The 12,054-nt window shown below is 35.4% G+C and overlaps 1 protein-coding gene across 3 annotated transcripts; it reads left to right on the forward strand.

Annotated features, from left to right (window-relative positions):
- The first annotated feature begins 2,434 nt into the window (after positions 1 to 2,434).
- On the forward strand, positions 2,435 to 9,513 carry LOC143561662 (general negative regulator of transcription subunit 3-like). Of its 3 annotated transcripts, none has more exons than XM_077049677.1 (14): positions 2,435 to 2,849; positions 4,324 to 4,440; positions 4,543 to 4,593; positions 5,662 to 5,751; positions 5,864 to 6,010; positions 6,104 to 6,214; positions 6,322 to 6,390; positions 6,518 to 7,093; positions 7,177 to 7,341; positions 7,436 to 7,589; positions 8,145 to 8,524; positions 8,629 to 8,763; positions 8,845 to 9,026; positions 9,118 to 9,513. In XM_077049677.1, the coding sequence occupies exons 1-14, from the start codon at positions 2,625 to 2,627 to the stop codon at positions 9,182 to 9,184; spliced, it is 2,469 nt and encodes an 822-aa protein (XP_076905792.1). In that variant the 5' UTR covers positions 2,435 to 2,624; the 3' UTR covers positions 9,185 to 9,513. The 3 variants fall into 3 exon arrangements, with proteins under 3 accessions (XP_076905792.1, XP_076905791.1, XP_076905793.1); XM_077049676.1 differs by having other exon boundaries at positions 2,437 to 2,849; positions 4,303 to 4,440; XM_077049678.1 differs by lacking the exons at positions 2,435 to 2,849; positions 4,324 to 4,440; positions 4,543 to 4,593 and adding an exon at positions 4,617 to 4,741 and having other exon boundaries at positions 5,643 to 5,751.
- Positions 9,514 to 12,054: the final 2,541 nt, after the last annotated feature.

Consider the following 12,054-nt stretch of genomic DNA (forward strand, 5'->3'; position numbering starts at 1 on the left):
TAAATCAACAAAATAATTGTGAATATTCACACCAGCGGATGGATCATCATATGCCAAGTAGCCAATTGATGTGATCGATTATTACTTGCGCCGATATGGGAGCAAGTACAACCCGTCTTCTTTTTTCTTTGTTCCTTTTTTAATCGGTCTTGCAATTAAGATTCTTATACCAAGAGAAGCAGAATAGAAAGGTTTTGATTGCAGGTCCTCTTCCATCCATCTTATAAATAATTTTGTAGCCTGAATAAGTACCTAAGTTATTGTTGGAGAAAAAGGCCAGTAATGGAATATGTACCTTATTCATTATTCTATAAATATATGCCATTCAAACAAATCCATTCACAAAACATCTTTTTCTTATGCAGTATCTAATTCCAGGTTTCTAATGCTCAAGTATCTTTGTAAATAACCTCAATATAGAAAATCGAATTCACTTAAAAGGAAAAGGATCAAAGTTTACTCAATATTTTTAATGCATTACATTCCTAAATCATTTTATTAAAATAACATATTGTAACTGGAATAATGTAGCTTTTGTAATCACCCACACACGAATTGCTTTTAAAAAAATACTTAGGAATTAGGATAAAAGGTATATCGGGTCAACCGTACATTACCTGGTGTTACCAACCAGCCTATTTAGCCACACGCAAGTAAAAGTGATACATGTAAAAGAAAAATTAAATGACTAACTTACACACTCTTTAAACCTACTACTAAATCTACACAAATGTCTACAATGAGACTAGAACCCTCAACCATTGGAGAAGGACACATTTACGACATGTGATGTTGTCAGGCTACAAGCCTTTGGGTATATATGTCAAATGAAACTTAAATGGAAGAAAGAATACTAATTTTGGATATGAAACAAAAAAAGAACCTGTTAAACCAGAGAATATAGATATATTATAATAGTTTCAGTAGTGATATTTGAACAAAAGTTAGGCCTTGATGCCCGTGATAAAAATGATGTTTACTTCAAGTAGAGAACAATTTGAGTTGGATGGGCTTAGCTGGTAATCATAATGTTGAGTCAGTTATGTTGCATAGCTAGTTTTTTAGATAAAAGTTGTGGGGACATGGTTGTAACAATCACGCCTAGGCTTCGATTACTCAACGAGTAATCCCCAACCCTGTTAGGTCGAGTAATTTGCGAGTCAACTCGCAACTTTCAAGTCGACTAACTTGGCAGCGTCTAGTGACTTATGTCGCCATGGTAGACTACCTAGAAATAAGGGAAAATTTCAAAAATGTCTCATTAATGGAGAGAGATTCCATTTTGTCTCCATAAACAAAAGTTTTCAGAAATGTCCCATATAAACACGTCTTTGACGACATGTTAGGCCTCAACGTGTCTTTCATGACCTGTTGGCCTCCAATGCGCGTCTTTCACGACCTATTAGCCTCTAACGCGTCTTTCACGACATGTTAGCCCTATTAATTTTTTTAATATTACATTATTATAGTTAATTTTACTCATATTTGGTTTTTAAATAACTTGTAATGCATAAGGTTTTATAAAGTTTCAAATATACCGTTGAGACGTGCTTATTTTTATCTACATGCTGGCATAAACTTTACATAAAACGAGGCTGGTGAAATTTTATTAAACATTTAAATATCAATTTGACACTCGGTTTTGAGTAAAATTTATGACAATATGTAGAAAAACTAAACCTGTCTCAACGACATTTTCAAAACTGTATATAAATTTATATATTACAAGTTATAAAAGAAAAACCAAATATTGATAAAATTAATTATAATAATGTAATATTTAATAAAACAATTAATATGCCAAACATGTCGTGAAAGATGTGTTAGATGCCATCCTAAAAGGTCGTGAAAGACACACGTTGGAGGCCAAACAGGTCGTGAAAGACGCGTTGAGGTCTAACACGTCGCCAAATATGTGTATGTAGGGGACAATTCTAGAACAAATAGACACCCTGCTACACAAGGCTTTGGCGCATTCACATTTGTCACAAGGTCAACAAGTTACGTGTGTAGTAACCCCTTCCAAAATCATGTATGTTTAATGCATAACTTTTCTCCTCAACCATATTATCTATTATCTAATTAATATAATTAAAAAATTTGATACCACCAAAAAAATGTGTTATTTTTGTTTTTTATATGTAACAAGCAAACATAAGTATAAATGAACACAAATAAATAAATATAAAATATTTGAGTAGATGACTTTTACATATAATACGTAATCATTTCTGTTAATATGTAAACAAACCAACATAAATTAACGAACGTAAACATACATTCACAAACATAAATAAATGAACGAATACGTATTCATGTTTGTTCGTTTAGTTAAACGAACTTCTCGTCAAACGCTTCACGAACACGTTAGGTTGTTAAAGAAAAAGACGGAAATCACATAACATTATTACCAGAAGGACCATTTCTGTAAGTAACATACTTTTCATTTTATTTCACAAAAATGCGCATATCCCCTTTTCATTCATTCATTCATCTTCTTCACTGAGACCAATCGAACCCTAAAATTACAAATTGCAAAAATTCACTGTGAATCAGTACCGAAACTCTTAACCTGTTGGATGATCATTCTCCAGAATTCGAATAATAATTGAATCTAAGGAAGGATGGGAGCCAGTAGAAAGCTTCAAGGCGAGATCGATCGAGTATTGAAGAAAGTGCAAGAAGGCGTTGATGTATTCGACAGCATATGGAACAAGGTATACGACACGGATAATGCGAATCAGAAGGAGAAGTTTGAGGCGGATTTGAAGAAGGAGATTAAGAAGCTGCAGAGGTACAGAGATCAGATTAAGACATGGATTCAGTCCAGTGAGATCAAGGATAAAAAGGTCTTTTCTCTCTTTTTATTTGCTAGATAAATAGATACACTTAATTACATTTATATTATATTATATTATATTATATTATATTATATTATAGCTTCAGAATATTACATGTAATGTTAATACAGATTATGTTATGCAGACTTGTTTAGATAGCTCATATTGTGTTTGTCTATGTAGCTTGAGGATATTAGATGTAATGTTACAGGTTATATTGACTAGTTAACCAGACTTGTTTGCATTGACAATAAGTTATTATCTTATTCTAGTGAATACTTTATGTTTCATTGTTTTTTTTGTATAATCATAGTTATCAAAGGTGCTAGGCGCACTCAAGCATAGTTGTCAATAGCTAGCATAGCGCTCGCGTAAAGGTTTTTCCCCGCTATTTTATGCTTTGCGCCTTAATAGTGTGATATGGCGATAATTAGGTTTTCTTTTTTTATTTCAAATATCTAAAACCTGACTTTTAGGCATTAAAATTGATTAAACAGCACCAAACACAAGCGGTTCCACTATAAAAACTCGATTTTGTTAATGAAACCCCTATTTAAAAAAAAATTATTTTTTTTCTAACACCTTATCGCTAAACATCAATTAGCGCCCGCTATTTCATCACAATCGCTACGTAGCGTATAGGTGGGTCGTTGCTATTGACTGCTATTCGCTATTGACAACTATGCTCAAGGGGCATAGGCCTCACCTAGGGCCTAGGCGGAAGTCGCAAAAAAAGTGAAGGCCTAAGAAAAAAGAAGCGCACTTAAATTAAAAAAAATAAAATATATTATGTATTAGAAATTAATAATATGCTTCATATTAAATAAATGAAACCTATTATATAACATTTAATATCATGTAATTAGAATTAAAAGTATTAAAAGAGTCAAGATTCAAATGTAATTCCAAAACTTGGATAACAAAATTTACAAAGTAAAGTACCAGAAGTTCAAAAGCAATAAATTGTAAAGGTTCAGATGATCATTGTTCTTGATCCGTCATCAATACCAATAGAGGTCAACTTCAAGAAGCGAGGGCCTAAGAACTAGAAGAACATATATTGGGCCTCGACTGGAAAATGGGCCTAGGCGCATGAAGCGAGGGCTTTTAATAACTATATGTAGTTCTACAGATTAGATTAAGCAGACTTGTTTAGATAGCTCATATTGTCTTTGTCTATATAGATTGAGAATATTAGATGTAATGTTACAGATTGTATTGATCAGACTTGTTTAGATAGCTTAAACTGTGTTTGCGTTGATAATAACTTATTATCTGACTCTGGTGCATACTTTATTTTTCATTGTTTTTTGTATGTTGCATTTATATTTTCTGTTAATGTAGGCACTGTCTCAAGTTAATTCTGGTTTGAAATTTTGTTGTAAAAGTTAGATGCTTACATTTTGTTTCAGCTGCTTCCTTATTGACGTAAGGTTCTTCTTTCTTATATGTGTTGACGTAGGTTAGTGCCTCTTATGAGCAGGCTTTAATGGATGCACGCAAGCTTATTGAACATGAAATGGAACGGTTTAAGATTTGTGAAAAGGAGACAAAGACAAAAGCTTTCTCCAAGGAAGGCCTGGGACAGCAGCCTAAAACAGTATGTGTTGTAATTTGATACATTTTGATTTTGATAAGTTGTAAAATGCGATTGGGTTCAAATTCAGTATATTGAAGTTTCTTTGTTGGTTATCTTTTTTAGGATCCGAAGGAGAAAGCCAAGTCAGAGACTAGAGACTGGTTGAACAATACGGTATGACACTATTAATCTTAGTTTAAAGCCTCTCTTTTTTGTGGCTTGAGTTTCGCTTTGGTTCTTTTATTGTTAAGTTACTAAATCTTACGTGATTGTATTGTAAGTTGTAAGACTTGAGTCTTGTTATTTAGACATTATATATAAGGTTGTGTTTGTTTTTGATTAAAACATCTGCAGGAGGGGTGATGTCTGCAGGCGCGCAGACATCACCCATGAAGACTGTTTGTTTTTTTTTTAAGATAAGATCTGAAATCAGCTTCTTTTATCTTAAAAAAGAAGCTAAAAATTATTGCTTCACACATCTTCACCCTACCTGCTCTCCTGCTGCCTCCTCTCCAACCATCCAAAAACAACAATAAGCATCCCATAAACTCCGGCCAGATATGATTCACCTCCGTCATCGCCTCCGGCAACTTCATCGTCGCAAAAATCCTCATCACCCCACCGGAAAACTCAGCACTAGCCTCCGGCACTTCAAACGCAATCTTCCCTTCAACAATTGACGAGTAGGAGCTAATATTATACGTCTTCACCGTCATCGATCCGTTGGAACCCTTGAACGCGATAAACGATTGAGCCCCCGCCATTCCGGTCCCGATGGGATTAATCGCCCATGCCACCCATCCATTTCGAATCCGGTGTACAACGGTGAGGAAAACGGGAGAAAGAGTAGGGTCGCCGGAAATACGCCGTTTGAGACGCCGGACACGTCGCCGTCACGGTTGGAGACGGAGGAGACGTCTTCTGGCGACGACGAAGACGTTTGTGGCGGTGGTGATTCGAATAGTAACAATGGAGTTTCTTCTACATCGTCTTCTGGAACTCCTTGTACTTCCCTTTCTTGGTGATATTAATGAATTAATAAATAATTTATTAATTAATGTGTTTGTATTTTCAGTTTATGCAGACAGTGTTAACTTATAAAAACAAACAGTCTTATTTTTTCAGCTTACAGAGCTTCAGACCACATCTTCAGCTGCAGACATAAAAACAGATGAAATCAGCTTACAGACAGTTTATGTCTGCAAAAACAAACAGCACCTAAGTTTTCTTGTATTTATTTAGGTGTCTGAGCTGGAATCTCAAATTGATAGCTTTGAAGCTGAGATGGAGGGGCTGTCCGTTAAGAAAGGAAAGGCAAAACCTCCTAGACTGGTAAACTATTGAATCATAGATTCATTTTATTTAAATATAATCTTGTAATAGACTCCATATGTTATAAGTTTACTTCACAGTTCATAATTTATTGGATATATTTGCTTCATAGACACATTTAGAATCATCAATTACTCGGCACAAGGCTCATATAATGAAGCTAGAGTTAATATTGAGGCTGCTAGATAATGACGAATTGAGTCCTGAGCAAGTCAATGACGTTAAGGAATTCATTGATGATTATGTGGAACGAAATCAGGTTTTTTTAATCTATCTTTCTTGTGCTGTTTTGAAAGGAGTTTGTTGTGAATGCCATTTTGTGGATGTTAATTAAAGTAAATATTTTTTGTAGGAGGATTTTGATGAATTTGAAGATGTTGATATGCTATACAACACCTTATCATTGGACATGGTAGATGCACTAGAAGATCTGGTTTCCATTGTGCCACCTAGCCTTGTTAAGGTATATGATTTCTGATGTTGAAAACTTCCTTACTGAATGTAACTTCTATTTCATCATCATGAATTTAGTGGTCATTATTACTTATTAGTTTGATTTATTGTTGGCAGGGTGTTGGTGCTACTGGTGCTGCTCTAAGTATGAAAAATGTCGTGTCTTCACCTTCTGTACAGTCATCGGTATGCTGAGAAACTATTTTCCCAACAATATTACCCTTGTTCATTTTTATAAAATTTTAAGGCATAATATGCAAATATAAACCAAAATAGAGCACATTGAGTTATAATTACTCGTTCACTTAAACAGGTGGTTGCTTCTGTTCAAGATCAAGTAGAGGAAACCGTGTCTCAAGACAACAGTTCAGATCACGGGCCAAAGACACCAGCTCCAAAAACCAGTGCAATCTTGTCTTCTTCTCCAACACCAGCTGGCAGTCATGCAACCACCCCTGTTGCTGTTGCTGCTTCTTCAATCCTTCCAGGTCAAAGTCCTGTCAAGGGTATTTTAGAAAACACACCCTCCGCCGTTCCTTCCTCGCCTGTAAACAAGGAAGAAGAAGTTGGTGGATTTCCTGGTCGTAAAGCATCTCCAGCTTTCAATATTGGTAGAGGCAGTTTGACCGGTCAACCCTCAGTTACTACCAGTAATATTCCTACAAACATTGTTAGTCCTTCAGTTTCTGAGAGAGTTGGTGGCATGGTGCATGGGTCACCAGTTTCATCTTTGAGTAACAGAATGATGATGTCACAAGGTGGAGCTAAAACCAGTGATGGCGGTGACAATGGCAGTGTCGGTGATGCTAGCGGTATGACACCTAGAGTCTACTCACCTTCTGGATTACAATGGAGGCCTGGAAGTCCTTTTCAAAATCAGCATGATGGGGTACATAGGTTTTTAAAAATCGTTATTGTAATCATTTTACAAACGACGATGAATCGTTTTGACAATTTTTGTTTGTTTTACAGGCACGTGCTAGACCCGAAATTGCACCAGATCAAAGAGAGAAGTTCTTGCAGCGGTTTCAACAAGTGCAGCAACAAACTCAGAATAATAATACTCTTCTTAACATGCCTCCTATTTCTGGAAACCATAAGCAATTCTCAGGACAGCAGAGTCCTCTTTTGCAACAGGTTAGTCTTTATGCAATATGCATTTAGATTGTTGCAAACTTTGTTTAAATACAATTCTTTGTTTGATTAAGATACGCTCGAATATTATTTGCAGTTCAATTCTCAGAGTTCAACAGTGTTGCCACAAGGTGGATTAGGTGGAGCATTGTCAGCAGGTTCTAACAATGTCACATCTGCACAACAACCAAGTTTGATTCATTTGCAGGCTGGTCAACAAACATTTATGCCTGCTGGATCTAAAGATACTGGTATGTAGCCATAGCTAAAATATACACAGAGTCACCTTTGACATACAATCTGCATATCTAGGCCTGTAAATGAACCTAACGTTCAATGAACATTCTACGGGAAGTTTGTCTCTGTGTTGTTTAATTAATAAATGAATGGACATGAACAAGTTTTTTTGTTCGTGTAGTTAAACGAACGAGCATGAATACGTGTCCTATTCGTCCATTAATGTTCGTGAATGTTCGTTCATTACAAAATGGTTAAGTTTCAATAAATTTTAGGTCATTACATATATGTTCACGTTTACTTATAATTGGTATTCAGTATTCACTTAGAGTTATGTTCGCTCATCTATGTTCGTGAACGGTTTGTTTATACTATTAATAAATGAACATATACGAACACACTCATTTTTTAATGAGCGAACAGGAACAAGGAAACCACGTTTGTTAACTGTTCATATTCGATTGATTGTTTGGTTAAATGAACGGACGCGAGCATGCTTTGTTCGTCTTCCTTCGATTTGTTTATAGGCCTATGTAAATCCTTTTGATAACAATATACAATTGAAGCAGAAATTGGCAATGCAAAGACTGATGACATGGAGCAACAGCAAAGCCTGGTTGACGACTCTGCTGATCCTGCTCAAACTGCTGAACCTAACAAGAATGCTGCTAATGAGGAAGATTCAAAGGCGTCATATGCATTAGATTCAAAGGTGTCTGATGTTGACCTCTCACCTGGTCAGCCTTTACAACCAAACCAGTCTGGCACCCTTGGTGTTATAGGTAGAAGAAGCCTTTCCTACCTCGGTGCAGTTGGAGACAACCTTGGTGGCTTAGCTGTCAACTTAGGTGGCACTCATGATCAGCAATACAATCTACAAATGCTTGAAGCTGCCTTCTACAAACTTCCCCAACCCCGCGACTCTGAAAGGGCCAAGAGTTACACTGCAGTATGAAACTTTCTCATATTATTATTTTCCTTACTATATACCATACACAATCTTTTTAAGTACATTTAAACGAATTTGAAGTTGAATTTGATTTTCATTTTCAGAGACACCCTGCTGTGACCCCTCAAAGCTATCCTCAGGTACAAGCTCCGATTGTGAATAATCCCGCCTTTTGGGATCGTCTTGGATCTGATAATATTGGGACCGATACCTTATTTTTTGCATTCTACTATCAACAGGTATTTTTTTACATATTTTATAACTTGTAAATGTTGTTAAGATCGTTTAGACTTTATGCTAAAGCGTGTCATTTCATGCAGAACACTTATCAACAGTATTTAGCTGCTAAAGAGTTAAAGAAGCAATCATGGAGATACCATAAAAAGTACAACACGTGGTTTCAACGACATGAGGAACCGGAATTTGCAACTGATGATTTTGAGCAGGGAACGTATGCGTACTTCGATTTTCATATTGGCAATGATGAAATGCAAAATGGATGGTACAATGGCTCAAATGCTTTTATTTTATATTATTATTTAAATTAAATAATTTACTTGTATTCGTGACATTCTGCTGTCAATATCTGGCAGGTGTCAGAGAATCAAGACGGATTTCAAGTTTGAGTACAACTTTCTGGAAGACGAGCTGATTGTGTAAATATAGAAGTATTCAATGACATGGCAGCTAATGCAAATCGTCGGTCATTTAGATTCCAGGTGGTGTGGTCTTATTCAGCAATTAACTGTCATTAGCTTTTGGTTTGAAGTTGTGTGTATCATGCTGCTAATGATGATACCATAAATTATGTCCCTGTTTTTATAGGTAAACTTTGAGTTTATATATGTTGTTATGCTTACTATCACGATTGAAAATTTTACTCTAATTAGGTGACATAAATCATATGGAAATGATTGACAAATGTTTTTGTTTGGTTGATTGGTTTGGTCCATTGACCCAGTAAGTATAACAAATGTTTTTGTTTGGATGAGGGTCACTGTTGTAATTTTTATTGTTTTTTGAAAGTGTTTATAATTACTTAAAACTCAGAGGTGTGTTTGTTTATAGAAACTCTCTTTTTCACCCAAGTTTTTATGTCTATAATATTATAAAAATTTTGATTATTTATTCAACAGATAAATACAATAATAATTTCTTTGACAAAATGACAAAACTCGGCCTTTATGTTTGCACGTTTTTTATGGAAATATTTCATAAAATTGTAACCAACTTTCAAAAGTGTTCTAATTAGGTCACTCATATTTTTCTCAAATCGGTACACTGAATCTTCAAATTGAGTCTCACCGATTTTTTTGTTTGTTAAGAAAGAAATGGAGGATAAGATGTGGGGGTCGAAATTTGCAATATATGCAGTTTTATTTTAAAAAAAAATTAAAAAACATTAATTATATTAAAATTCAAAAATAAAAAATAAAATTCACGTCGTCACTCAATGTCAACATAGAAAAAAAGATAAAAAGATTTCTTATGTGAAACAAAAAATAAAAATGTTAAAAAAACATGTTAAAACCTTTAATTTAATAAAATATAAAAGTTGAGTGACCTAATTGAAACACTTTTTAAAGTTGAGTGACCTAATTGGAACACTTTTTAAACTTGATTACTATTATATGAAATTGCCCTTTTTTATTGGTTGTCCTTTAGCAAACTTAATGATAAAAAACATCCTTTATGTTAAAAAAACGGTTCGTTCTTTTCACTAACGAGGGTTAGTTTTTCTCGTTAAATCCAGTCACGTGCACCTAATGTGAGGGCATTTAGTCTTTTTAATGAAATAAAAAATATATATTTATTAAAAATATCAATGAGCCACTAAATTAATTAATAATAAAATAATATATGCTGCATAACATCATCCCTACTGCACCATTCGTCCCCGGCCGGCAATCGTCACCATCTTCGACAACCACTACCATCGCCTAAACTACCACCACCACCGTGCATTCCCTCTACACTACCACCACCACCGGACCATCACACCACCATAGCTACAGACCACCACCATCAATCAACTATACCCCTCTGTTTCACCTCGTCGGAACCCTAGAAATGGCCGGAATTGCACATATTAGCCCCAAAACACCTTGACATAGGCTTTACAATTACCGGCGTCATAGATGAAAAATGGAGCTCCGATTTCAATTCCACACCAAATCGAAGTTGTCGGACTTATAAAACCATAGAAAATCAAATACCCACCACAAAATTTGTCACGCCTGCACCGGCGACCCAAATTTGGGGTTTTTTTTTACCAGATATGAACCTTCTGGTTGAGGATGTTAACAATGGTGGAGTGTCTTTAGTTGATGTATACGCGGTGGTGGCGGATTGGTGTATACGCGGTGGTTGCGGATGGTGGCGGTCCAGCGATGTGGTGGTGGTCCGGGGCTGTAGTGGCGGCGGTTGAATTTTTACCTAAGGCGGCATGTGTTACTACTGTGAAAATTGAAGGCTGTAGTGGTGGTGGCCCAATTCCGTTGACCTAAACTATTATTAGTACAATAAGACACGTTATTAATCTATTATACTTAGAAAACGTTAAACCCAAGCATGGACCCGTTATTAATAACATTCCCCTAAATCCCTAATACCATTTGTCTTGATCATAAGCATAACACCTTTCCGCCTTAAACAAATCACTAAGAAATGCAGTAGATCCAAAAAAAACAAAAAAAAAGTGACATAACCAAGCATATACAATTTAGCTCAAAGTCAAATTAGTCATGCACAACTCAACCAAAACAATAAAATCCAGTTTCTGAAAAGTCAACTTTGACCCTCAAAGAGTCAAAAGCATCCATTTTGACCAAAATAGCCTTCATATTGATTAAGTGATTATAAGCACCTCCCAATTCTCATTTGACTGAATCCAATTTGTTTGGCTATTCAGTAGTATTTGTTTAAAAGTACACGTAAACCAGCAGCCCCTTATAAATATAGAATTGACCTCTGCTTTAGAAGCATTGAATTCAAATGACCTCACCCCGGACTTCATAAGCATTGACCAATGTTCCACAACATTAGACACATTTTGTGACTGGAGATTAAGAATTAATCACACCCAATGCAGATAGCTATAATTCTTCTATGACTCGTGTGACCACCTCAATCAAATAATCATTTTTAACAAACCCATCGATCAAACCATTGTAAGTATACACATCCGGCATTGACCTTATTCTCTTCACTTTTAAATAAAACACAACTAAACCTTTTTACAAACTAATCGAGTGTTCAATTTGTTTTGGGTCAGAACGGATTGAAACTGGTAGAAATTGGCCAATACATAAATTACACTCAAATGAACAGATTATAAATCAACTTCAATAGCCTCAAAACTGTCTTAAAATTCCTTCATCCATCACATATGGGGAGTTGCTAAAGAGTACTATGAAGTTTTAATTCAAATTATTATGGACAAGTCGGTTGGTTTCCACAATTTTTGCTAGGGATGCTCACAGTCCATCTTTGAGATTTTGCCGATTTGAACAGTTTTTCTTTATTTCATA

This window comes from Bidens hawaiensis, unplaced genomic scaffold (assembly GCF_021521415.1).
Source record: "Bidens hawaiensis isolate Kalapana, Puna unplaced genomic scaffold, B.hawaiensis_p1.1 tig00020767_1, whole genome shotgun sequence".
NCBI lineage: Eukaryota > Viridiplantae > Streptophyta > Magnoliopsida > Asterales > Asteraceae > Bidens > Bidens hawaiensis.